Raw genomic sequence first — 27,941 nt, 5'->3', positions numbered from 1 at the left:
GTCAAATTGGTTCGACTCCTTGTGTTGCTGAGGTGTTCTGTGACAAACGTGTGGCGCTAACGTCTGCAAGTACACATGAATTAATACAGATCGTGCAAACCAAAGATGAGCTTGGTGAACAGTGGCCATATTTGTGATGCTGTCTTTCTGTGGCACCATGACGGTTTTTACTCCCAAACCCTTGGTGGAGTCTTGGGCTCTGCATGAATCACACCATCGGTAAATGCACTTTGAGACAGATAAGGAAAAAGCTAGGAAGACAAAAATAAGAGACACAATCAGAGCCCTCCAGAATCGTCAGAATCATGTTTACTCCTTTTAAATCATGCATAAAACAACAAGGTGGTATCAGATCAATGCCTTATACTAGCCCTCTGTACCCTCTGTACCCTTTGACCTATATACAGTATGTGTGTGTGTGTGTGTGTGTGTTTGTGTGTATGAGTGTGTGTGTGTTTGTGTGTGTTTGTGTGTGTGTGTGTATGTGTGTGTGTGTGTGTGTGTGTGTGTGTACTTGTGTGACAGGAGGGGATGTTTTGGAATGCAGACCCCCGCCTACTTTGAAATGGTCAGACAAATCCATTGCTCTTTTTAAACTGAGGCTGCCTCAAGTTCACTTCCCATGAAATTGGCCGTGTAGACAGAGCATGGGTCTCTCCAGAGATTGGCCCAGTGTGAATGGGCTCTCTGCTGGCTGCCAGCTATTCCAAGAGGCTACCCACAGGATGCCTGCACAATGAGAGACTGGCAGATCAATGTTGTGTCTCACTGCCTAGAAATCCTGCACCTCTTCACTGAATATGACTCTATTTACAACATTAAAGGTTTGCACTCTGATTTGAAAACATCCCCAGTCTGACACAGATGTTATTTGGCTTACATGAAGACATTTGCGGGATGCATTAATCATCGTTACTTTTAACAGTCACAACTAAATGCAATTCTCTTGCTCCGTCCGTTTTTAAGAGATTCTGACACCTTTGCATTTGCAAGCAAATGAATAGATCTTATTGAGTCTTTAGTATTTCTCTGTTGAGTATTTCTCTTTCCTTATCAACAAGAACATTCAGGTAAAGAGAAATGTGTGTATGCTTCGTTCGACATTTGAATATAAGCTATTTCGCTGCGCATTTGTACTTTGAACATTATAAATTTGATAAGAGGGACTTCTACGCATGACTGCTAGTTCTAGTTCGAATGTGGACAACGCGCAACAGATCCAGCTATAATACATTGCTTAATTTGTCAAACAGCGACTTTTTTCCTCTAAAGGGAGGTGGGGCTTTTTGGCGTGTGTCTGCCTTTCAAAACTTTTCCACCTCGTCGTATATTAGAGCTAATGCAACCCAGGCAGCGACGTTTTCTCCGCGCATTCGTCCCAACGCAACTCTTCGCTACTTGCTCAAACGTTTTCTGTAAAACTGCGCTCTGTCTGTAAATGCGCGTGGACAAAAGCTAATTCGGATACGTATCCGTTACTATTTGCTGAAAGTAACAGACTTTGTGGAGGGCACGAAACGACCTACAGCATCACGATGCGAGCTATAAACTTGGACACCTATAACCTATCACTGCTAACTGCCAAAGAGGACATCCTGAACACCCGAGCATCAACCAACTGGTACGGTAATAACTGCAGGGTCGTTTGCAGCCTTGAGTCCAGATCTCTGAATGGTGTGGTCGATATTGCGTAGTTACTCTTTTTCTTTATGCCCGATGTACCGTCCGGGCTAATGGGAAACTATATAGAACAGCACTTGTTCGTTAAATTGTCTTGGGTTGGCACAACATTTTGACCAGAGTTTGATCGGAAAGCCACCGAGACTGAGAACACATAGCAAATAAAACCGAGAAACTATTTTAACTGCGCGTTGTCCCTTTAGGTGGTTTCGCAATCTGCGTAATGTTTTGACACCCATTCGTGTGGATGCTGTGTGTCTGTTTTGTCTGTTTTGCATTCTGCAAAAGGCTTTTTTCGAGCTCTTGATATAGAAATAACGTTTCCAGTGTCCGTACGAGTTCGTTTTGTAGTTATGGAGGTTTAGCAAATGAATGTCTGCCTGGTACTTGGTAATATTCTCAACTCTAAGGTGCGAGGCAAGATGAATGTCTTGCCTCACGTCTCATCTCTGCATTTGTGCATATCTGACTGTGGTAAATATTACCGCTACGACACCGTCTGATGTGATGTGATTGCGTGTTCTCCACCCAACTCCAAACCCATCCGCAACAGTACTTGAGCTAAATCCTGCGTAATGCCCTCTCGTCTTTATCATGTCTCTCACCGTTTTCAGCCCTGCTATTAACTCGCGAAGACTGTTATCATACCTCATTATGTGTAATTCTACAGCGTCGCAGAACTTTAGGTGAGAAACTGGTGTATTTGCAAAGATTTGGGCTGTTTAGTGTGAACTAATTCTAATTATATGACGGTAATTGATGTCAATTAAATGTTTAGTTCTACAGTAGGTCAGACGTGCTTGAAGGGGTCCTTTTAAAATAAACTGCTAAACTTCCAGTCTTCTGCAACAAACCCTAATTTCGCGAAATGAATTTTCGTTCATTAACGTATCATTAGTTGATCGTGTTCCTCTGTATAGAGTAGTTGATGATCCCTGTGAATATGTACTGGTATAATTCTAACTACATAATATTAGGTTACGTACTGGGTTACGATTACCACCCCCACCCCCCAAACACGCACGCACGCACGCACTCTGGCACGCACGCACACGCGCACCACCCCCTAAACACACACAAACTGTGTTGGTACAGTTAATGCGCATGGATCTGAACTGACAGCCCCAGTGTACACTGCTCTGCCTGCATGTCGTGGCCTGAAAACACGCGATCAATAGTGCCATTATGCTGTCCCGACAGCGCCATTCTCTTATCGTTTTGGAGGGCGGCGCTCCTACAGATGTCCCGCGAGCCGCAGCCCGGGCGATTTGCGCAGCTCGCGCTCTGTTTTTGCACGCGCTTAATCTCCGTGGAAACGCGCAGGGAAACAGACGCGAGGGCTGCTCGAGCCTGTCGGGCCAATTCACGTGCTGTTGCTGTCCTGTTTACTGGAAAGCTGAACAGACGAGTCTGTTTATTTGTTTGTTTGTCTGTCTGTCAGTTTGTTTGTTTGTTTTTGACAACATAGACCACCTCATAGTTACTTTGAAACTAGAGTAAAAACGCCATCAGCAAAACGTTTAATATACTGTTGCGATACAGGCCCCAGCATTGTTATTTTTTAATGTTTATCAATTGCGCCACAACCGTTAAAGATTAATGTCACGGTTTGACTTTTTTTGTATCACACGATTATGAAACCTCGAGATTGAAACGTTCATTTACTGCGCTCTTGGTCTTTCATTTCCCCCTCGTAAACACTGCTACAGGATCCATGCATAAAGAAGTATGACACATTCAGGGTCACTTTTCCTGAGACTGCCAATCCATTTTTGACTTTCAAGCTTTGCGGTTCCTAGGTAAGAATTCTCCAGCCCCCTTCATCCAAAGTATAACTAATTAAAGGCAGATTTTTATGGGAGCGCAGCAGTGCTGATGTGGGACCTGACGTCAGCAACAGCTGTAACACAGTTCAACTGTACTGTACTGTGCTCTCTTAGTATGACTACGGCAGTTATGTGAAGTCCCTGACCCTCCTCGGATTTTTTGTACACTTAAGAGTGCCGAGGCTACATATTCTCTTTGGGCTGGAAGGTCCCATTTGATTACTGAGCACTAATCAGTAAAAATTCTCAGTCCACGCTTGTTCCCTCCTCTTCCAGCCAAAGACTTGCACTCAGAAAGCACAGAGATCTTGTTTGGTTTCAAATTTTCAGCTTATCCGCACTTTGCAACAGTTTTGCTGGGATTTATAGCTAGTAATTTTCTTCCGCAGTCTTTTTTAAAACTTGCTGCTAGATACAGCAGGGACTTCGTTGCATGTGGTGTAGATTGGATGTGTCCAATTATATGTAGTTTTCTGTTGTGAATACTGGCGAGCTTTTTCCTCGCCACTCTGAGCAGTTACACCGGTTTGTATTTGTGTAGGTGTAGGTTTCAGGGTCTTTTGCTGCACGTTTTTTTTTTTGTTTTCAAAAGATAATAAATGCTCATACTATCCATGCTAAAACAAAGATTGAAAACATTTGTATTTGCAATCAGTGGATTGAATAGATTGTGGTTAAAGATGGTGGCATTATCAGTTTGTGTAATAGGAGCTCATATGTTTTCTTTGCTGAAATTCCAGACAATCTAGTTCTTGCGATTTCCTTTTCCTTTAGGTGTGAATTTTGTCAGTGAAGTGAGGAAGCTCAGGTTATCTGACTGCTCTGCCACTGGGTGAACGCAGTGAGAAGTGGTCAAGAGCCAAACCCTTGAGTCAGAGGTTGGACTTTGGATTTAGAAGTTCACAAACACTGCACCAGACAAAAAAAAAACGTCTTGTCATGCAACCCCCCCATACTAAATGTTTCCACTTCCACATCAGTGTCACTCTACCCTGTTGGGAACTTAATATGAGGGTTTTGCAGCCTCCTAGCGCTTGGCCTTGTAGAGTCTACTTCTTTCGTGCCGCAGTGGACAAGGTCCTTGAAGTCCTTTCTTGATGAATCACCAGAAACCCTGAAGATAGAAGGCTTTAGTTTCCGTGGGGCTTAGGTGCTTGGGTCTCCCTGGCTGCCAGGTATGCTGTTTGAGCATGGGCTAATGCATGATTGAGAAGGTCGTCTTGCATTACTTCTAATGAAACACACACCAACAAGGCTGAGGGTTGCCTTTATTTTTTGGGAAACACCCATTTAATACCATTTGATAAAATGGTTGCTTAATGTAACTAATGCTCTACATATTTAGTGCAGTGGTGCCTTTAAGTCTAGTGTTTACCTAGAGTTTAGCAAATAAAGAGTCACAAACAAAGGAAATCTCTGGGTTGTTGACTTTAGCAGTTTCCTTTCAAAATCTCATAGATTTACTAGATGTTTGGTTTCTCAGTTACAAGGCAGAGATGATGTAGCAATTAATTATGCAGTGAAGTCATTATACTCCTTGAGGGTTTGTTTTAGGTAAGTAAACAATAAGAATGCTTGTAAAATGGAATGAATTAGGCTACAGCCAATGCATCGACAACTGTTGAGAGCCAATTAAACCAGAGGCTCCTTCAGTAAAGAAGTTTGATAGCTTCTTGGTGATCTTCTACCTGTGTGGTGGAGAGGATGTGTGGAGGCTGTTGCACCCATAATTGCACACTTTGGAGACTGAGTAACCTCTTCTTCTCAAACTTCCACACTGAGATATGCTAAATGGCTTTGCAAAATTATTGGGAGGGACAAATCAACATATGATGGGCTATGTACTCCACTGATACATACACACACACACACACACACACACACACACACACACACACACACACACACACACACACACACACACACACACACACACACACACACACACACACGGTGAGATCATGAGGATGTTAGGGTGCATCAGCCAGCTGGCCATAGCTGCCATGAGTGGCACAAAGTTTTCCATGCCAGTCTCAACAAAGAAACAGAACTCACTGCAGCTTATATAGTGACTCAGGATCCCGTGTTTCCTACAGGGTGTGAGTTTTGACTCGACTACGAATCCTCCCCTCAGAGCCTGCGAGGACCCCGTGCGGCCCTTCCGTACCGCCTCTGACTCTGGGAAAACAGAGCAAAAGGGCTACGTGAAATGTCACGGGCATGAGTAGGTGTTATTGCGGTCTTGTCAGCAACCCATCGAGATCCCACGGCTGCCGTCACTAGCCGTTGACGCGATCGAGCAAAAAAGCGTCTGAGGGTTTCTTGGGAATTGCCTCCATTCGCTGTGGGTGGAGAGAGCCCTGCTATGGCTCCTACGCTCTGTTCCGTGGAGTTGGGAACGCCGCACGGAGCAATGGGAAAATATTTGTGCAGTTCCGCTAGGCTTGATGTACAGAGGCGTGAGGCTGAGGACAATGCGGCGTGTTGTATGCGGGGCCATAATGTTCTCCACAGATGGCCTCAGCAAGCTGAGCACCGAGTCCTGCTCCTTGTGAAGTCGGAGCAATGTGTAGCGCATTCTGAAAACTGAATGCGTCCCTGTCCGTATGAATACCGCTGGCCTGTGCTGTTTGTTTTCTGGCTAAACTGTTACTTGGTCATGTTTTTCAACAGTCCTTCATCCTAAATTGACATAATTTAGTTTTTGTGCTTGAAAATAAGCATTTCTGCCTTGCTTCCTCTTTCTTCGTTTTAAACTTCTGACATTGAAAAGCATCCAATAAGGTCAATTTGTGGCTGAAAAATATCCACAGGCTTCAGAGCTATTACGCGGTGTTGAATGACAACATACAGGTGTAGATGTTGTGGTGAGTTGAAACAAACCTCTGTAATGAATCACTTTGGTTGTTCTCCCATTAATGACTCAAGCCCACCCACTTCAAACAGAGCAACGTGTGTTCATGATCTTAACAATTGCACTAGTGATTTTCTCCTATTGGTCCACAGCGAAGGGTCACCATGCTGTGTGTTTCTTCCCTACTGCTCTGAAGTGGTCAAAGTATCCAGTGTTCAGTTTCTTGTGGAGACTCTTGTGGAGTTTTACGATACAAAAACAGTTTACGTAAATTCTTTTTCTACTCTTAGTTCAAAATACTTTAGGCTCTTGGTCTTTGCTCTTTACGTGTGTAGCTCTTTTTGAAGTGATGAGTGTGTATTGCTTCTGGTGTGGCCCAGGGGCAGCTGGGGTTATAGTGGGAAAGTCTTGTGTTGTGTGTTTAGCCAACACAAGTCTGGCTCTCGTGAGACTTGAAGCCTTTAATCACTGTAGACTGGAGAGAAGCTGGATGAGGAATATCACGACAAACACGCTGTGTTCAAGCACACACAATAGGAGAGAGGGCTGCTCGCCAAGCGTCCCCTGACCTCACGTAGTCTGACGCCAGAGGGTTGTGTCAGCTCGACTCTCTTGGTAGGGATACCTGTCTGTGTTTTAGGTCTCAAGTCACGTCTTGGCCACCTCAAGAATCATTGCAGAAAACCAAATGCTTCCCCACTGATTATTAAGTAGGTGTTAAAAATATGAGGTGTTTGAAGTATTGTTTAGAAGTGGTTTCGAAAGTTGTTCATTCCAGAATGAAAACGGCAATAATTCAAGCGAGCAGAGAGCAGACTTAAATAACCACAGATGGACCACAGCCCCAAGGTCCTGTTGAATTAAGCTACACTTATCCTAAGTGGATGTCTCTAAACATTTGAGTGTTGTTACACTGCAGAAATTATGACTGGTAGAAAAAAAATGTCTCAGGCTTGCTAAAACGTGGATGCACTTGCCCTGTTTTGCATTGTTTTTGCTCCATTTAAATGTTCCTAGTATGGGTGCCAAGTGAACTGTAAACTGCCTGCAATTTATTGTTCCTCAATTCCAAGGGGATAGTAATTACGCAAGGTCTTTATGTCATGTTTTTATGAGATCACATGCTCATTGCTGTCTTCAGAATTCTTTGCAAATACCCGAGAATGTAAACGTGATGTACAGTCCTTCAGGTTAATTGATGCACGGCGTTGCGTTTAGTAATTCACATCTGTCCCATTCTGGATGTGGCAGTTGTATTGAGCTGCATGGCCACGAAATGGTTGTGTAACAATAATTTATATGGGATGAATGTGAGGTAACAAAAACAAGTGACTGCTTGTTGGGTTAAAAAGCTCCAAGAACAACAAAATCATACAAAAAGAAAATTTGGGCTTTGAGATGAAACTATAAAGAAGGGAGTGTAGCAGAACAGGATGCTTCTGACAAAAAGGGTGGAGGGCAGGTAACGACAAGAAACAGACCTACACCTAGAGCTGAAGAACAAGGGACTGAACATACAGGGAGTTTGTGTAATCTGGGCAGTACAGAATAAGAGTCCTTGCAGTAGTGTGTAAGATTATCGGTCTTGCGCTCACTTTCAGGTGCGCTGTTTGCAGTAGATGGCTGGGAATATTTGAGTGTAGCACGTCGTAACCGCTCTCTCGTGTGTGTGACACGAGTGACCAGGAGTAGGAAAACGTAGAGTGTCGAGTGTACAGAAAATGCTACAGGGCAGAGTAAAAACCGAGTGCTCAGAGCTAAAGAATGTTCATGTGTGTGTTAAGCAGGATGAGAATGAGTGTGCTGATGAATGCCGCCCTGCCTTCCAGTAGCTGTGAGGGACATGCTGTTTTTTTTCCCAGGAAATGCCAGAAAGGTCTCAGAGGAGTCCCTCCATGGAAAGGCTCAGTAGTCACCCCAGGCCCAGATAATCCAGAAGAGAAACCTGCCGAACATCACATGACCCACCCAAGGCCCTAGACTTATCAGACGCTCGTGGAATTGGAGCACACAGTTTATTTTGGCTCACATTCGCTTTTCTTCTTTCAGTCAGGAAACGTGCCCAGTTCTGCATGTTCATTCTCTTTCCCTGCTACGGAGCTTCTCAATGCCATGAGACTAAAGCTTATGATGTCTGGGATGTTCTCGTTTAAACAGCAGAAAGGGTGATTAGGAGGAAATAATGGACTGACATCAACATATACAGTGTGCAAAGTGTCATGGTCGAGACACACAGTTCTGCTACGTGATAATGAAACATGTTTAGTGATCAGGAGTGGGTGTGGTCGCCCAGGGGCCCGAACTGTCACCACCTTCTGTTTGTGGGGAACGAGCTGCAGGTGGTCCTGGGTAAATGGTTCCTGTGTAATCGTCTGGCCTTTGCAAAGAGAAAGCCACTTGAAAAGAAAGGCGATTATGGTAGTTCCTTGTGGCTTTGTAATTGAGTAAATAAGCATCCCACTCTTTCAACAGTGAGCTGTGAATCAGAGTTAAAAGCATTTGGTAAAGGGTTGAAGTTAGTGAGAGGTAAAATGTCTTTTTCATGTAGCTCGTACTGCAGAGTTTGACTTGATTGGTTTAGGCAAGTTCTCCAAGATTGCTATACAATGTTGTGTCCTTTCAGTCTTGGAACTTCATATAAGAGATCCATCAAGTATACTTTAAATCCCAGTTGAAGACAAATTGCATTAAAAAAATTCCCACACAAAGGTCTTTTCTTTTACTGCAAATGAGAGACAGAATGATTCGACTCCTTCCTGCACACCAATCGCATATGGCTGCAAACATATATGGTTACATACAAAAGGCAGGTTACACATTCGAGGTTTAGGTTACATACTGTGCTGTGTCCATGTGCAGACTTTAATCAATACCTGTAACTGTAGACTCCTCGCTCCCCTTTCATTGCATAGCTCTGTTCTTGTTTTGCTAGCTGTAATCGCACACTGCCCAGTGTATATAACGAGTTTAAATACCGATGCCCCACCATATCAGCATAACAAAATAATGTTTTCGTTTTTATTTCCACTTTCTTGGTTCTTCACTCTTAACATCAAATGACTGGAATTCTTAGCTCCACTCATTTGTCCAGGCCTTTTGGCTATGCTGTTTTTTTACATCACTGGAGGCAGCTCTAATTGACTCTTTTTGATATCCAAGTCTTACCACATACCATCACATTATCCACTACATAAATTGGCTTGTTTAATGAAGGTGCCCAAACACTTAAGATGAATACCTACAGCTCTGAAGATATTAACTGAAAAATGTAAACACCCCCAGGCTTTTGCTCTTCCCTCTCTCTCCTCTCTCTCCTCTCCCTATCCTCTCCTCCGACTTCATTTCACCTTCGCCCCACTCTTCCTCTTGGCAGGCTCCTGTGTTTATTTGTTCACTGTATATTAAAACTGTGTCTCAGCCAAACGTTTCCGAACCTTTGGACCACATTCCAGTGCCGCTCACCCTCCCAACCCCGTCCCCCTAAGTCTCACGAACCTCCATCTTACTCCTTTCATCACCCATAGCTGGAGCTTTCCTTTCCTGTCTCTCTCTCGCCGGTCTTTCATTCTTCTCTTCCATTTCCTCATTTTGTTTTTGTGACTGTCGCGCAATATGCATGGCAACCTCATTTCACCACTGTTTTCGCTGGTCTCCCTCATGCCGGTCTCCCCCACGCCGGTCTCCCCCTACGCTGCCTCCCAGGCACACCTCACTGTTTTGTTTTGCCGTTCTCCTGGCTCTGGCCCATTATGGCTCCTCTGTCAGCATACTCTGTTCTTTTGTCTGCTGACAGAGACCCCCACCCACCCCCCAGGAAACCCTGGGTCCTGTTCTTTCATTTTCCTCTCTTCAAATGGCTGCTATTTTAGCAGAATTGCCACCCAGGGGAGTCGTCCCCTTACAAGGACAGCCCTGTTCAGCCACATCGACAAGTCGTAAAATTGAGATTAGACCACCAAGATTTCCTTGACCACCGCATTTGCTACACAACAAAGCTGATAGGAACTGCCCAGACACAATAACTACTATGAAGTGTTTTATATGCCTTCATTAGACATAAGTCACAGGGTTTGGGGGGTTATTCCATTTCATTTGGCTGTAGAAGCCATTTAGTGAATTTTAGTAGTTCGCCTTTCCCTGCTCCGGGCCTGCCCGAGCCCAGATGAATAGAACTTGGCATGCTGTATTGGGTAGGACAAGGTAAGAGTGCCAGATGGCAATGTGCTCATAATTGTTTAGCCATCTCTGGTAATGCTGTTATAAAAAGCCCTGCCTCTGGTGTGGAGCTGAGCTCCGGTAACAAAGGCGTGAGTAGGAGCTTTTGCCCTCTCTGGGACTCTGCCAGAAACGAAGCTCTACTCAAAAGTTCTGCCTGACCGTGCAGGGGCAGTTCTGATCCCCTTCTGAAGGTCCCATTTCTTAGAAGAGATGATGCTTGAATAAAGCTTTACTTTTGCAATGCTCTTATTTCTCGGTTCAGGGATTGTCATGTTAGATGTCATCTTAGGCAACAAGAAAATCAGCCTCGTTCACTCCAAAATTATTGCTTCAATATATTGTGCTTCATCGTGCAGACCCAGAGCATTAGCAGATATTAATATTACTATACTGGTGCTCTATCATCAATGTCAGATTTAACATCATTTCCCATCATTCATTGTCATTGTAAGAGTTATTACTGTGTCTTGTAGACTAAGCTGATGAACCTGCTACAGGGCATCAGACCGGTGCTGGCAAAGTAAGTCAAACTTCCACACTCCATCTCCAGGTCACAACTAGGTCCGTAGATTTAGCCGTAAAGGACCAGACCAGAAACAGCTTCATGTAAACATTACCATCTGACTACTACCTTTCATCTTCTAATGATCTCAGCCCAGCTCCTCCCAAACCTGACAGGCTGCTGCTGTGTGCCTGAGGCAGTGTTCAGTGCTCATGTTTAGACAGGTTCCTTCAAGAAGAAAGAACATTATCATCCAGAAGGCCATCTGCCCCACTCATGAGTTTGAGTCGTAAATTCAATGGTAGGAAAGAATTGTCAAGACTGAGGGGACTCGGCTTTCTTAAGGTGCAAAATATTCTGAGTGCTTTTGTAAACATGTTTTGTCTGAACGGTTTGGTGTTATCTTTCCCTTTTCTCGTCTGACCTGTTGAATCAGCAAAATTTGATTCTAAACACTCAACGCAGCTGTTTTATAGCTTTCCACACTGCGCGTGGAATGAATCCATCTTGGGCAAAATTGCTGTCCAGGTCTGCTGGAAAGTTTATGAAAAGCTTGTCAACATGCTTTTCTGTTAAGGGTACCCACTAAAAGACCAGTCAACCGGAGACAGAGTGCTTGTGTGAAAATCACACATGCAGTCTATGTGCATGTGCCGGTGGTGGGGGGTGGGGGAGAGGTGGTGGGGGGTGGGGGAGAGGTGGTTGCCGGCCATTTTTGGCGTAGTTGGCAGGGGAAGAGGAAATGAGCGTTGTTGAATGCTATGTCTCTGAGTCTCTGTGCTGAAACTGACTCTTATAAATAGCATCTGGGGCTGCAGGTCAGCACTGAGACAGTACTCACTGATTCACAACTGCTCCGAGATACATCCGCAGGCTGATGTAGAAAGATGGAGGCCTGAAGGAGTAACAGGAGGAGGAGGTCTATACCACAGGGGCTCTTTACGGCTGCTTCCATAAAAAAGGCATGGGGTGTCATAATTCTTGAGTGATCCTTGTCATAAGTAGAATGCAGGCCCTGGAAGCGGGTTACCCCTGAGCGCACGTGGAGAACCTTAGCAGAGCAGTATCTCCTGAGAAAGGGATGACTCACATCTGTTAGCTGAAAACCTTTTCTGTGATCCACAGGGCGCATTCGGATGATGTCAGCTCCAAGCGTACCGCAGGAATCATTCAAATATGTTTATGTCTTCAGAAGTATTTCAGAACTGGCTCGTGTCAACGAAGCCTCAGGGGAGGTATGAAGATGGGATTGATAGAGAGAATGTGAGCAATGCCTCCCATTATATATCAAAGTACATTACCATTCTTTGTGATCAAGGTCTGTGGAAAGTTGTAATGAGGCGTCACTAAAAGTATGATTTAATGCTAGTCATAAGGTATATATATATATATATATATATATATATATATATATATATATATATATATATACATAGTTATCAGACTCCACATGTTGTCCAGTTCCTCTCTGCTTTGCCCCTCCTCCCTTTCATATTTTCATATTGCTTCTTCACTTCTGTGTTGTTTATGGTCAGCGTGTGTCCCTGGTTTTCCCCTCCTGTTCCCTCGGTCTACTCAAGCCCTGAACTGTGTTGTCCTCATCAGGCTTCTCCCATACAGGAAGGCCTCATGTGTGGAGAGAGGAGGTCTGAGCCACTGTCTGGACAGGGGACCTCCATCCCGTCACAGGACCCCTGCAGGACCCAGGGTCCTGCGTGACAGGATCCCAGTGTGTAAAGCTGGCTCTCCTTCACCAAACAGCTGCAAAACACGCTAAACATTCATATAGGGTATAGGGAAGTCGGATGTTTATTCAGTAAAGACAAATGCAAACCATGTATATGCAAAATGCAAACCTGTTCACTTCCCTTGGTATTCTTTTCCACCTTACGTGATCCTATGAAGTCTTTAAAAATCCAGCCCTAGCCCTAGAGTGTTTGTGTGTGCGGGTGTGTGTGAGTGTGTTTGTGTGTGCGGGTGTGTGTGAGTGTGTTTGTGTGCCTGCCCCATCCAATGCGTTTCAGCCTGAACTCTGATGAGGTAATGACATCTTGCTGTGTTGTGAAACGCCCAGCTGTAATAGACCTTAACAGCTGTATCTGATCCTCCCGATACAGTCGCTCTCCAGGGGAACATGGAGAAACACTTCTCGACAGATTTCAGGGTCGAGACCTAAAACCAAAATCAGGTTTCAACTCTAGATCGAACATCAGATTTATATTTCCACACATGCACGTTCAGTCCAGATTACAGGCGTGATGAATCAGTATATGAAACCTCAGTCTCTCTAAACACTCGACTCCACCGCGCGCGTCCTAGTGATTCTGCTGCAGCTTTTCTTCCAGACCTGAGGACAAAACGAGGGAGAACAAATGTACTTCTGCCTGCCCGTTCACACGAGCTGCGGCTGTGCGTTGTCTAGGTAGCGCCGTGGACGCTATCGCCGTGGACGCTATCGCCAAGGACACGCCGCGTTGAATGAAAGCTTCGGGGTGGAGAGCGCCCTATTTGCATGCATTTACAGCGTGGCTGTTTGTGGATGCGTGTGGTCCTCACAGTAGGCGCTGATGAATACAGTAACACACCATGACGTGAAGAGAAGTCACAGAGTCCTTTCCTGCAGCCTCGGTCACTCTGCACACGTCACAACACGACTGCTTCAGCCTCACCCATGGATGAACCATTGAAGACCCGAGGCAGTCTTGCGGTCAGAGCATGTTTTGATCGAGACCCAGATTTACCAGTGGTTTATGCACAAGTTCCTTGATGCTGGCAAGTCATGTGTTAAAGTCAATAGAAAATCTCAAGCATAATGTTCTATCATTTGAACACACTCAGCCACCATATTCACATGCGTGCACATGACGAGTCATAACACCTTATAAGTGCAAAAAGCCTAAAATTGCATTTCAAAGCATCAAAGCTTAAAAGTGCATTTCAAAGTTGCAGTGCAGATGCATTCATGGTATTGGTTCAAAAGATCAGAGGGCACCGGTGCCACTGTGGTCTGAGCTGAGCCTCTGCAAACGCAGTACTCAACTTCGTTCTTGAAAAGAAGTCACAGAAGCGAACGCTTCAAACGTGCGTTTGTTGGTTAGGGTCTCCCACTTGCCACCAGGCTCAGAGGGAGCTAGCAGGCAGCTAATCTACACTCATTACCCTCATTCAGTCAACTGGTATTTCTCTTCTGGCAGAAAGATCCAGAACAATAGGGTCACAGGCTATTTGCACACTGTTGAGTGGGTTGGCTTGGAGGCTGTGTGTGTGTGTGTGTGTGTGTGTGTGTGTGTGTGTGTGTGATGCTATTGGTCTTGTTCGTGTCTGGACATTGTTTCAGATACAGGAGTCATTGTCTGGATGGCGTCCAGTGATCACAGGCCTTGGTAGACAATAGGAAAACAATGACGACATGCTTGTTTCTTGATCTACATTAAATTCTAAATCAAATATGGTGTATTCCCATCAAAATAAGATGTTGTGGTTGTTTCCCAAAAAGAAGAACTAAAGAGACCAGCATTTATTTTCAAATCAAATTTGGGATGCTTCAGTTAATCAAAAGAGCTGAAAGAGTTCTGCGACATTTTCTGAATGATTAACTCTTGTTTAATGTTCACGGTCTTCACTCACCTTCAGTGCCAGGCAGCAGTGGTTAGAGTGCTACAGCAAAAAAAGGCAACTGAATAGAGATTTATAAACTCAGTCCCATTAACCGCCACCTCCTGCTCCAAAAAAAGCCTTAAGCCAAGGGGAGTAAACCAAGGCGGTTTGGCCTAGAGCTGCATTAGAGCTAAACTCTGTGCCTTCAAACTGCCATTTCAGTTTTCTTGTTTTTTTTCTTAGCAGGAGGATGTAATTGGAATCAAAACAGTGTACAGTACATTGTGCTCTATTACGTATGGCTCCCATAACACTGAAGTCTTTTGTGTGAGCGGAGTTGGGCTCGGAACCAAAGAGTGAGGGACTGAGTTATGTTGGTGCTCAGGATCCAACGGTGTCAGACATTTTATGAGCCGCTCTTTTCGGCCATTTGAATAATGGAAAGTCTCGTCTTCGAATGACAGTCCCACGGTAGCCATGACTGTCTTGTTACCACAGATCAGCTGTGACCTGGGTTCAGATGCTCTCATCTTCCGCTGTATTGTTTCCGACATGAACGTGGCAGACCTTCATATCAGGGCAAGTCTTCACCAACGCATAGCAAAACCTACAAGTCAAGACCGAGCTGCAGTCCACGCAAACTCGACATATGCTCCTAAGGGCCTTTAACTGGAAACTGACATACAGCCAAGAAAATATAAGAAGCAGGAAGAGGAAGAGTTTTATGGCATCCACAATGAGAACATTTGGTGTATCCATTACTCCAGGGGGCATGGGCGTTTTTGTCGGGGTTAAGCCCAGGTATGCATGAGTAAAAGCCAGACCTGTGGAGCCAGAGGTTTGGGCACAGTGTGTGGGGGAAGCACATGGCCCTCACTGCTTGCCCGGTCATAACGTTCCAAGGTGCTGATGTCAATGAATTTGTGACATTAGTAGTAGGCCTACTGGTTGAGCGGTGTCTCTAATGGAGAATCTGTGATGCTTACCAGAGTCATCACCATCCTTCTTACTGTTGGCATTCCCCCGTTGTGTTTTTAAGATCTGTTTATCTTCAGCCGCATGTTATTAATAGCTGTCACCTTAATGTGTTTTTTTTTCTATGACACAAAAGTATTCCTTATGATGATGATGTCTTAGAGATGAATAAAAATGTGGTCCACATTACTAAGCAGAGCCTGTAATTATGACTGTCTATAAAATAAGCTATTTTCTGTCCCCAGGGCGCTGTTCACATATGATGGAGTCACCAACAACCTGAAGCTCTCTGATTCTGGAGGTAACATAGCAACAACACAAAGAAATTGTGCATAAAACATTCATAGCATGGCTGGCATGTTCCAAACCACACCTACATAATGCCATTCTCATATAATACAAAAATCCTGTAGTCCTCCTTCTGTAGTCCTGTCACCTGTTGAAAGACGAAGGACAGTCACTTGTCCATCACTTAACTGAATGAGTGCATGATGGTTTGAAGGTGAATAAATCACCAGTCCAGGGTCTGATCACAGAGCGCTTTCTTTCCCACGTGAGATTAACGATTCATACTAATCACTGAAGGGGCACCGAATGGCCGTATTTATGTGGTTGAAATGATAATCTGGTGCACACATGCAAGTCCTGCTGATGGAAGACTGGGTTTAAGAGTTAAAAAAAAACCAACCGTGGTCATGTGGTCACTGTTTTATAAGATGGATTTGTGAACCTCCCTTTTCTTCCTCGCCTTTTTTTGGTTTCTTCTAATCTCTCTCTCTCTCTCTCTCTCTCTCTCTTTCTCCATAGCTGGAGGGCTGTCAGAGTTGGCTGAGAAGTTTCACATTGCCAAACCCATGTATGGACTTTGCAGGGTCGGAGTAACTGAAGTGGGCCAGCCACGGATAGTCATGATCTGTTGGGTGAGCTATTGAGGGGATCCGATCTCAGATGGTCCGTGTTATTTAAATATGATCCCAAATCTGTCAAGTATAACAGCCAGATCTACAGCTTTAGAGCTAGGGTTTCTGGACCCTCTTAAAGCTTTGCAAGTCGTGCGTTACTATACATCTACAGCATGGCTCTCCCTTCAGCATGCCCCTTTGAATGAGGTCACTCCAGACTATTTTGATATTCAGTGATATTCTGCCACCATTGGTTGCTTCCATGGGGTGTGGGATTAAGATGGCTTCACATTGGCTGGTTCTGCTGCCGAATGCTTTTGTCTTTGAAAAGACAAGGGAGGATGTATGTGAGGCTCCTGTTGATGAGATGTGTCAATGGCTTCTTCCCACAAAAGCGCTTTGACCCCCAGACAGCTCGTAACTGAAGGAGCTCAAATACGTGCAGAGCAAAGCATGCTGGGAACCTTCCCACAAACCTCTCCAGTGCCAGTTGCCAAGACAACAAAGCTGGAATGTTGTCTTTGAGGTCAGAGGTGGCATCTGTAGCCAGTCAGGCGATGCAGAGAAGATGGGGGAGTGGTCACAGTGACCTGTTAACAGTGCAATTAGAAACTTCTTGTGTACTAGATCAAAACACACACTCACCCACACACACGCGTACACACACGCACACACGCACAATAATGAAAAATAAAAACCTTTGATATTCTCTTATCTTCTTCAGCAACAACAATGAGGAAACATGTCGGATTCAATCTCTGATATGATCTCTCACTTTATGTTGTTGTGTGGTGCTGTGATAAAACACGTGATGTAGACAAATGCGTTTTCATTTCTGTTTTGTTTCACGACACCTGTGATTTCCGCGACACAGTGGTGCGAGAGCCTGGCTGAATTTCCACACTCATCTTTTCACACCTGCTCATGCTATTCATCTCCTAACCGGCCGTGTCACGTTTTCAAGTCATTGGCTTTAGTTTGTATTAAGTAGAAGACTTATTCCATGACAGTGTCTTCCCAAGTCCATTATTAAACTATGTTTCTTCGTTCAAAGGTAAAATTCAAGTTGGTTTGGTTGGCAAGTTTCACCGTAATCAGAACGAATGATTTTTATTTTAGAGCCATTTAAAGTATGTACGGTAGCATGTGTGGAATGCTAATGAAAATGCCATGTGTGTGTTGTTAATTCCATCCTGACCATTTTGGTTCACTGAAATGTAAACATATTATGTTCATCCAGTAACAGGCCTTGCTTCAGCTACAACAAAAAAAATAGTATTCACATGCCAAGATGTTTGTGGATCGGCTGAGTGTGATTGTGCAGTTCAGACGTGGTTTTCTGCTCTACGCAGGTTGGAGAGAATGTGGATGAGTTTCGGCAGACAGAGTGCGTGAGCCACGTGCCCGCGATCAAAAACTTCTTCAAGGTAATTGACTCGTAATTCGCTCTGCAAACGAGTGGATGGATCTCACTTTGGGGTTTCTTTAACACACAAATGGACACACCTTACCTCTAAGGGAAAACAGTAAGCCGTTGATTAAGGTGTGAACGCACTCACGTGAAAGTACCACACTGCTTGCCACCCAGTCACAGAGCATTAAAATGCCTGTTGCACGTTTTGGTGGACACACTGAATCATAGAATAAGAGTTGGTAAATGACGTTGTGGTCTGTGTTATCATCGTGTTACTGCTGTTTGGGGTTGTTTTTACATCACATGCCACCTTTGTACTGCCATCAGTCCATACGCAAAAGCAGCTTGAGCTCATTTCACTGTAACATTTGGAAGTGTTCAGGACAAGCATGAATAAGGAGGCAGTGATTCTCTCTCTCTCTCTATCTATATCTCCCTCCCCCTTTCTCCCTCCCTCTCTCTCTTTCTTTCTCTCCCTCTCTCTTTCTCTCTCCCTCCCTCTCTCTCTCTCTCTGCCTCACATACATCCTGTGTTTATATCGCTCTGGAATGCTCTCTGTTTCCACTGGGTTTCTCTTCCCCTTCTTTCTTCTCTATAAATGAATAATTACAGTCTTGATGCTGAATACAAAAGGCAGACGTGATGCAATTGGCCTGGAGGATATGCACACACATGCACATAAACATACACACACTCTCTCTCTCTCTCTCACACACACACACACATACACACACACATATCCTGTATAAGTCCAGCCCTTGCTTGGAGGGAGCAACTGGGATGGAAACTTGCATTGTATCATGCAGAATTCAGAAGGCACAAGCCCACAGGGGCACGACAATAGTACCACCAACACTGCGTCGACAGAGGGGGCAGGAAGGAGGCGGAAATGATAGCGAAGTCATTGTGCACCACCCTTTCATCTTCCATCGGAATGAAATCTGTAATCCATCTCACACAGAGGGTGTGGATCAGCAGACATGAATAATGATAGGCCCGTGACAATCGCTATATTCATCACATCTCGCCGTGTGTTGTAGTGACATGTTCGCTTTCAGTGTGAGTGCACGGGTGTGTGTTCGCGTGTGTGTGAGGTTGCACTTGTTTGTCGTTAGCTGCGGACATGTACCGATCACGCAGTCGTCTGGCAGGGACTTGTCTAACTCTCCTGTACCATTTGAAAAAGCTTACGAGTATTTAAGCAGATTCATTCTGGTGCATGGGAAACGAAGGTTTTGCCTGTATTTAAATGGCCAGACAAAATGCAAAGCAAACGCGCACGTTGTCGCCCTTGTGCGCGGCCTTACTCTAGAAATACCTCCAGATATTCCCTTCTACAGCCACACACACTCAGAGAGGTGTGCCGCCATTAACCCCTGCCAGTCAAGGTTTCCTGTTTGCGGTTGGCTTGCTTCCTCTGTCTGGGTGTGTGAATGGCCGGTACCAGGTGTGAGTGTGGCCGTCTCCTCACTCATCCTCTGCCTTATTGTGTTTGCGGTGGCATGAAGGAACACTGCAGACGTGCACAAACCATGCACTGCCCAAACAAATTCGCTCTCTTATTGAGGAGGAGAGGAGAAGGGAGGAGGTGATGGAGGAGGTGATGGAGGCTGTGGAGGCAGGGGGTGGAGCTCTGCTTGATGAGGGTCTGGAGTCTTCTTTTCTGCCGTAATTTAGATGCGCGGCGTCCGATGTCGTGAGAGTGTTGACACTCCCCACGGTCTCCCTCGGCTTGGCCTCGCCGGCGATGTTTGCCTAGCGTTTTCATAATCACTGGGAGTTGTTTTACGAGTTTATCGAACGCACACGGGGGTCCGTGGTATTCTTATTGCCTTATAAAGGCATCACCCGGTCAGCATGGGAGGCATGTGAAGAATGTCGTCTGTTCCCCTTTCTCACTCCTGCCGCTCTGACATGCAATGAAATATTTGCCTTCCTAACCCCCCCTCCCATGTGTGTGTGTGTGTGTCTTGCTTGTCAGATGCAGAGGTCCCATCTGTGTCCTTACTGTAAATGAGCGAAGAGGACTCTAACATGGTGGGGGAGGGATGGGAACTCGAGATTTACCCACTGACCCCGTTTGAGAGCAAAGGCTGATTGGACCAGCTGATTGGACGCACACTCAACATCCCACCAGACCCACTTAAAACCGTTGCCTCTCCACGGCCCTGAAAACCGCTACCATTTCCTGCAGGGGGATCTGATTCCTTCATAATCCAGTCATTCAATCACATCTGTCTCAGCAGTCCTTCTTGTGCACGACCCCGACGGGATCCGTTTGCGTCTGGACGGTCTCAGGGCGTCATCTCTCGCCGGCTCTGCACACTTATCGCAGAGACTTTCAGCATGAGCTCATAGCAGTCTGCCTTGTATGGAGAAGTAACTGGAATTAATAGACGATTTTTCAAGGCCTTTTTATTGTTCTTGGCCGGGCTGGACGGCGTCTGCTGGAGCCAAGCAATCCAGGGCATGGTAAGGACCCATTGGTGCCCAGGCATGGCATCTAACGAGCAATGGGAATCAAGGATGCAGTCTAATCTAGACCCTTAAACAGTCATGAGCGATATGCCTCATCATACCCTTTGTGAATCCCTAATGAGAACGCTGATCAGTGATCATCTCCATGTCAGGAACGTCGGTGATATTTTTTCTTCCCATGTTCACATTCCGGCCTACGTTAGTTTGCATGTCCTTACGCTTTTCATTGTGTCTCTTACAAACTTTTTAAGGCCCAACTAAAACATGCCAAGGCACCTCCAGTGAGAAGTGTGACGTTTGCCAAAACCAATACCCACGTCTGACTCCTCCACAGATGTGTGGGTGGACAGTTGATAAATGTTAATACCAACCTCTCCATCACTGTCTGCATCCAGACATCTTCCACGGAGAACTAACAACAGGATTAGCGAGATGCGCTTCAGTGGCGTCTCAGACCCTTGCAGGCACTTCTGTCGTTTTTTCCTGCGTCTTTCCTCCATCCCTCCTTATTTTCCTTTGCTGGCGTGGCGAGTCTGAGCTAGCGTAGTATATGGTATAGCAGGTGTGCAAAGACTTCTAAAGCAGTGCCTGACTTTTGGGCCGCTCTGTTAAACTGTTAACGACCTATACAAGGAGACAGGATTAGCAGCTCATGCTAGCAATCACCAGAATGACTCGAGTTGGACTGGGATTCTCCCCAACTGGCGTGGAGAAGCCTCTCGGGGGGGGCAGCATGTGTCCTCTTTGGATTGTAGCCCTGCATATGCAACTGACTGGGGTCGGGTTGTATGATCCGAGCTGAGCTGAAATGCTGTAAATCGGATCTGGTCCCAGTTGGTATAAGCGCAGACCAAAGTTACGCTGTGAACTTAAGTGAAAGGTCTTAAGGGGAGAGGGTGGCGTGAACATGGCTGGGGGAAAACCATCGAGCCTCGCAACAGTGAGGGCTTAATGTCTCAGACTCAGCCTGAGCTTCTGTCCACTCCAACCCTCTAGCGAGACAGAGAGATGCATGAAGGAGAAAGGAGGGAGATCGTTCTCATTTCCAGATGAGACGTCTGGGTCGGCGGCCTAGTGCCTCAGCCTCAACTCGCCTGTACCCTGGCAGGCATGTTCGCCGTGGGAAACACACAACGGGCTTTAGGGCACACTGAAAGGAGGTGGGTGTGGATGGAGCAGCCGGGACCTGCGAGCGCTCCCAGCGCAGTAATCCGTCCCGAAGCTGCGGTTGTTCAGGCTAGCACGCGCGCTGACGTAAAGCCTTGAGGCGACACCCAACCCACACACACACACCCCCCAACCACACCCTTCTCCTTCCCTCCCTGGCCAGGTCATGCCTTACGCTCGCATGCTGATTCATAGCACATTGGCTGGGAAGATGCCTTAAAGGAATACATCCCCTAAATAAGCTAAGGGGGCTAATAAGGAATGAATGCTAATAAGGATCAGTTAGCATGATATAATTCAAATATGGATATGGTTTTATTAGCAATATTAAGCTTTTTGCGCAAAATGTTACTTTAAATGTTTTAGCAAGTAGCTTTGTACTATATGTGCTCAAGGTGGATAGCTTCTTCAAATGTACACACATACATCAAACCTGTGAATACTTTTAAGGATGATCACATTATAGACCCTTGTCTGTCTGGTATTTATATATTCAGACGTACAAGTAAGTTCATACGTCTGACAGACGGAGGTATCGGTGTTGGTAGAAGATCAGACATGAATTTGATCCAGTTCGCCCGGCCCCTGGCTGATCATAGCTTCCATCATTCGTCACTGTTCACAAACAGCTGAGAATTTACACAGAACACTAAGATACTCCTTCTCCTCCTCTTTCCACACAATGAACAACTAAAGTAAGTGTGTGTGTGTGTGTGTGTGTGTGTGTTCCACTACACTGTGGTCACTGGCTAAGAACTATACTTCATACTTCATCTCTTCTCGACCATGTAAATGCACAGCACACACACACACACACACACACACACACACACACACACACACACACACACACACACACACACACATTTTTTCTTGATGAGTTGTATACTTCACGGACTTCCTTCCCCTCCTCTCTCTCTACCTTTTACTTAAATTACTGTCACCTCTGATTCAAATACAATATAGGACTTTCAATTCTTCAAATGAACAAATTAGTTGCACACGCTCAGAGCCCGAGGGACTGTGCCAAAACAACCTTTGGAAGCTCCTGCAGCAGGAGGGGGGGGAAGAGAATGTCAGTATATCCCTCCTCTGAGCTGTGTTTTCAAATATAATGCTCAAGGACAAGGAACGTATGCGTCAGACATCTCCAGATTCAGTTTGTGTCTCTGAAGAAAGTAAAAAAAAAAAGTGGCATGAATAAGGGTGAAAATGGTGTGGAGGCATTATGCATCACTACCACCGCTGTGGCACCTTTTTCAACTAACACAAGCTTGCAGAACTAATGCAAACAGGGCGCTTTCCAGCGCGAGTCGAATGAAAAGCACGGTTCGCGGGTTCCAGCGCGAGAGTAGACGCTCACGCGACCGCAGTAACGGAGTCCTAAATCTCTGGCGCTCGCGCACAGCACGCGTCATTATTCACATATCGTCCGCGGTAAATTCGCGAGCCCATAACTGTCAAAGCAAGAACTTCCAGGTGCGTTTTGCCAAGCGTTCAGCTCTCGCTTTCATTTTCCTGGTATTCGGTAGTGAGGTTTGAAGTTACGTGTTGTTTTGGTCAATAAAGGGTAGAAATGTGAATTACACATCATGGATTACAACCGTTAAGAGACTGAAAAATATTAAATATTAGACTAAGACCGAAGTTGCAATCTAAGGAAATGTGATGCCCTGTAGGCCTATGTTAATGTTGGACAAAGAATTACCTGCAATTTAAGCCCATTTTCTGTGACATTTTCACCCTCTCATATAGGAAGCTCAAGTGTTTATCAATGCCTCTAGTAAAGATGAAGTAACCGAAGAAAAGATAGGGGAAGTTCTGGAAAAGGTCCGACCACCGCTGGAAAGGCTGAGACGGAACTCAAGACCAACTGAGAAAGAGGAGACAGTGGTAACTGAACGTCCCACCGTTCTCATCTTCACGAAGCATGCCAGCCTACCTCCTGCTGTTGAAACGCTGTAGTGATCAGTGCTCAGTTTGTGTTCGCTGTGCGTGTGATTTGCAGGGCACAAATTACAGGAAGACAAACGCGGCTATGGAGATGAGACGGATTAACAGAGACTCCTTCTGGGCACGGGCAGAGGTACAGCCACACTCACCTCTGCAATACTCTTTGTCCTGAAGATCTACCACCCTGCACAATTACAAAGGGCTAGATTATCTGTTTAGATTAACTGGATCAGGCATACGATTAGGATTGAAACGGAATTCGGAGAGTGGAAGATCAGGACAGGAACACACTCTAGCTCTAGAGGAACGCTTCAATGTGTACAGGAAGCACTCCACACACCAGACAACACATCATAATGTAACTATATACAGACAGCATTATACAAGCAAAAAAAAAAAACTGAATATTTGAATAGTTATTTAAACATCATTACCAGACCAGCACTCATCAATAATAAATAATACAATAATTCCAATATTTGTGGAAGTAAAGCCATATTTTAAGAACTAAAATCAGCTGTACAGTTATGCTCAGCTGATGTTTTATTATACTACAAGTCCATTTGCAACCTATGTTCCAGCGTGAGGAAGAGGAGCGGAAGGAGCAAGAGAGGAGGAAGGCCACGGAGGAGCGGAGGCGTCTGGAAAGGGAGAGGGTCCTGCAGGAGAAGATGGAGGCGGAGGAGCGTGACAGGAAGATGGAACAGAAACTGCAGATGATCGAGGATCAAAAGTGCGAGGGCAACACACACACACACACGCTCACTGAACAGAGGCGGGATGCACTATGCACACGTGAACACACTAGCAAGGTCACTGAGCACCGGATGAGTGTTCTGTGTCTCAGTACGCGTGTCACTTCATATCATTTTACTCTTTGCCGTTTGCAGGAGAACAGAAGCCAAGCTCCAAGAACAATCTAAAAGACAGGAGAAAACAAAATGGGTGAGCGTTACATTTTCTGTTCACCTCATGGAGTGCGGTTGACCGGCGGATGTGTTAAGTATTCAGCGAGTGGTGTGCATGTTATAACAGGAGCTGCAGCAGAGAGAGCATGAAGAGGAGATGAGAGCTCGCCTCAGACGTAGTGAGTCCATAGAGAAAGCAGCTGTGAGTGTCTTTTGCATCAGCAGGCTTAGCCACTCTCAAAGAAACATTTGGACACAGTTCGAAGCATTTAGCTCAAGTGCTAATTATTTGCTCATTTTTGACCACAAGGAGGCAGCAGTGCTCATTTCGCAACGCTCCATGAACCCAAGGGAGTTCTTCAGACAACTGTCGTCATCTTCGCAAAACACCTCCAGCCCTGCATCCCCACGCAGTGGTAAGAACAGCTGCTCTGCATAAGTAACGGATGAAACATTTGAAATCAAGAGTGTCCAACATACATAATCGTGACGTTATTCCTCAATATTCAGGCAAGCCTCCGTTTCGCCGATACCAGCGCAGTTTGACGGACACGGCTTTCATCTTCGAGAGGGCCAGTGCTGCCAGTGGTGGTCCCACATCTCCTCTAAGTCCCTCCCTCACCTCCCCTTTCTCTCGCACGCCCACCAGCCCCTTCAATCGTCCCACGTCTCCGCCCAGTCCTACCTTCCGTCCAGTCACATCTCCACGTCTCCCTCGTGTGCCCACCGGGTCACCTCCCATGTCACCTGTCCAGCGGTCTGCCCCGCCTCTCTCCTCTTTGCCAAGCCTGCCCATCTCCAGGGCTCCTCCTCCCCAGTCCTCTCCTCCGGGCCTTCCTTCTTCCCAAGACCCAAGTCAGGCCTCGACTCCCCCTGTGTCTCATGATGGCCAGGCCAGTCTGGTTGAGTCAGAACTGTTCCTTAGCCCAGATGTACGCAAGGAAGAATCTGCTTCCCTCCCAGAAGCACCTACTGCAGCCCTTCCTGAGAATCCAGTGCAGTTCAAAGGTAAGCCCAGATGAATATACCTTCAAAATTCTTTCAGCAAGTTGTTAGTAGTCTGCTCAACAATGAAAACCTCCCCCCCCCCCCCCCCCCCCCCCAGATATCCTCACCAGCACTAGCACGTTGAGTGAGCCATCGCCAGAGATCAGTTTTAAAGCTGAAGAAACAGTGGTAGAAGAAGACGAAGAGGTGGTGGAATCAGAGGAAGAGGACATAATCTCCCCTCCACCCTCAGAATCCGAAACAATGAACAGTGTGGATGTTGATCAACCAGAGCAGTCCCCTGTGCCACATCTGGACGCCAGTGTCGACACCGTGATCTGCTCTCTTGTGGAGGTGGAGGAACCTACAGAGGATGAAGGATCTCATCAGGGAGAAGTTGAAGAGACTGGGATGTTCCATTCAAATCTGGACCAACTGGAGCCGGATGTATGGGAGAGTAAAGAACCAGTCCTGGTGGAAAACCCAGAGGATGAGATTGAGGAACATATTACAAATAAAATAGGCAAGGAGAGAAGTGGTATCTGCAATATGAGGCCAAGCTGGATTGTGTGTGACTTATGTCTTTAACATATATTTGAACCTCTTTTCAGAAGTGTGTGTAAAGCCATCTGGAAATGGTGTGATTGATGATGACAAGCCAGAACAAAATGGCATGTGTCCTCATAATGGTTCAGGTAATGAAACATTTCGTATGCCGTATTTAAGCTACTCCTTTTGTATTTTCTTATATCTGCTTATGTTTACATGTATACTACATTTTTACATCAAAAACTGGGTTACTGGTCATCTGCTTATATACCACACTGTGTCTTTTAATTAAGTCAAGGAATATGTTGACTCCTCTGAGCAAAGCACGCCAGAAAGATGTTTCTATACAGTCAACCGTGAGAATAATGAAGAGGACAGCAGAGAGACAGAAATGGTACCAGAGAATGGAGAGGTCTAATATTTTGATTATAATTTTAACAATACATTAAATTTTGCTCAGAAAACTAGAAAATCCAACATGCAAATATCCAGTTGTGTAATATAGTGCTGTTCTTCTACAGGACGCAGCAGACAGCTCTCTCCCATGTGTGCGTGCCCTGTATGACTACCAAGCAGGTCAGGTCATTACCTTCTCACTCTCTGCCCACGTATGGCTTCAGCTCCGAATGTTGATGTGCGTTACGCTCTCCTCCCCACAGAGGACGAGAACGAGCTGTCCTTTGAGCCTGGAGACATCATCAGCCACGTGGAGATGGTGGACAAATCCTGGTGGCGGGGCTACAGCAAAGACGGCCACCAGGGACTCTTCCCTGCCAATTATGTGGAGATGATCTAATGGCGTTATGCTTTGCCTCAAAGGCACTTCTTTGTGCCCTCACGTTCAGTACCAACCCTCAGGGACCAAGAACTTCGATTACCAGTAGAGGGAGCCAAAACATGCTCCTGGCCTATTGGCTGTACTAAAGCGGTACTTAAGAGACCAAGGGAGCACGATACATCAAAGGGATACAGACACAAGGTAGATGTCCAAGATCAGACCTTGGCCAAAGTTGTATGAGGAATTGAGAGGCAGGTTACTTGAAGCTAACCTGAACAGTCTACAGATGATTCTTTTGTTTACTTTTATTACCTAGGGTTTTGCTCTGCAGAATGACAGTTATGTTTTAACATCTAAATCTAAGTCAGTCATCATGTCTTTTTTCATATTTTTGATTTTGACTGATTTATGACTTTGTGATCATGTTAGTTATGGTAACTACAGGCCTTTGTTACAACTGCATTTTGAGCATGTCTTGTTTGTGGTAGGGATATACCCTATGTTACCTTAAATGGTTATATGGTGCTGCTGAGCAGATTCTGATCATTTATAAATATATATATATTTACATCCAATCCGAGTGCACTATATAGCTTTAGCTTCACTCTGTGTTCTATGTAAGTGAGGATATTTTTCTAACCATCGTTTTAAGAGAAGACATTATTAGTCCTTTACTTATTTTTGAAGAACTGGACTTGCGTTCAACAGCCTTGATAGTCAAATATTGCAACAGCCACAAATCATCACTGGCTAGTATACACATAGAACACCATACATCACACAAAATATGCAAATGATCACTCAACTACACCCTCTTGCAGTAAGACTGTAATCTACTAACTGACTAATTTCAATGACCATCCATTTAGTATTCATTTTTCTTTTTTGTTATATGAAATATGTAGAGGTTCATCAGCCAATCTGAACTGTCACAGACATGGCTAACCTTTGACCTTCTGCCAGATTACTGGCTTCCTGTAGCTTCTACGTTCTCCTGGTTTTATTTCATTTTTCCATCGATCAATTAAACCTCAGAAACCTGTATTTTCATATCACTTTAATTCAACCTACTGTCATGTAAAGAGTATAAGGTGAATGAAATTATTAAAAGTTAGCAATTTTATGAATGCAACATGAATCCATTTTTATGCA

At 45.2% G+C, this 27,941-nt stretch overlaps 1 protein-coding gene and 1 long non-coding RNA gene across 3 annotated transcripts; both read left to right on the top strand.

Annotated features, from left to right (window-relative positions):
• The first annotated feature begins 1,270 nt into the window (after positions 1 to 1,270).
• Positions 1,271 to 27,912, top strand: LOC143509185 (uncharacterized). 2 transcript variants are annotated; one of them, XM_076997640.1, is made up of 16 exons: positions 1,271 to 1,621; positions 15,898 to 15,953; positions 16,460 to 16,572; positions 17,907 to 17,981; positions 23,370 to 23,507; positions 23,623 to 23,700; positions 24,149 to 24,300; positions 24,458 to 24,512; positions 24,603 to 24,677; positions 24,786 to 24,891; positions 24,986 to 25,483; positions 25,581 to 25,985; positions 26,074 to 26,157; positions 26,305 to 26,405; positions 26,533 to 26,587; positions 26,671 to 27,912. In XM_076997640.1, exons 1-16 carry the CDS (start codon positions 1,536 to 1,538, stop codon positions 26,805 to 26,807), a joined length of 2,214 nt encoding a protein of 737 aa, XP_076853755.1. In that variant the 5' UTR covers positions 1,271 to 1,535; the 3' UTR covers positions 26,808 to 27,912. The 2 variants fall into 2 exon arrangements, with proteins under 2 accessions (XP_076853755.1, XP_076853754.1); XM_076997639.1 differs by having other exon boundaries at positions 1,273 to 1,621; positions 26,305 to 26,423.
• Positions 2,480 to 4,508, top strand: LOC143509820 (uncharacterized). Its single transcript, XR_013129794.1, has 2 exons — positions 2,480 to 3,479; positions 4,281 to 4,508. It is a non-coding gene; the product is annotated as an uncharacterized LOC143509820 (long non-coding RNA).
• Positions 27,913 to 27,941: the final 29 nt, after the last annotated feature.

This window comes from Brachyhypopomus gauderio, chromosome 3 (genome assembly GCF_052324685.1).
Source record: "Brachyhypopomus gauderio isolate BG-103 chromosome 3, BGAUD_0.2, whole genome shotgun sequence".
Classification (NCBI taxonomy): domain Eukaryota; kingdom Metazoa; phylum Chordata; class Actinopteri; order Gymnotiformes; family Hypopomidae; genus Brachyhypopomus; species Brachyhypopomus gauderio.
This window is presented reverse-complemented; position numbering and strand designations above follow the sequence as displayed.

Bases quoted from the DNA above. Each gene is read 5' to 3' on its own strand.
- LOC143509185 (XM_076997639.1), top strand. From the start codon at position 1,536: ATGCGAGCTATAAACTTGGACACCTATAACCTATCACTGCTAACTGCC. The intron at 16,573-17,906 runs GTGAGCTATTGA...TGCTCTACGCAG, and splicing joins GGATAGTCATGATCTGTTGG to GTTGGAGAGAATGTGGATGA. The intron at 17,982-23,369 runs GTAATTGACTCG...CCTCTCATATAG, and splicing joins CGATCAAAAACTTCTTCAAG to GAAGCTCAAGTGTTTATCAA.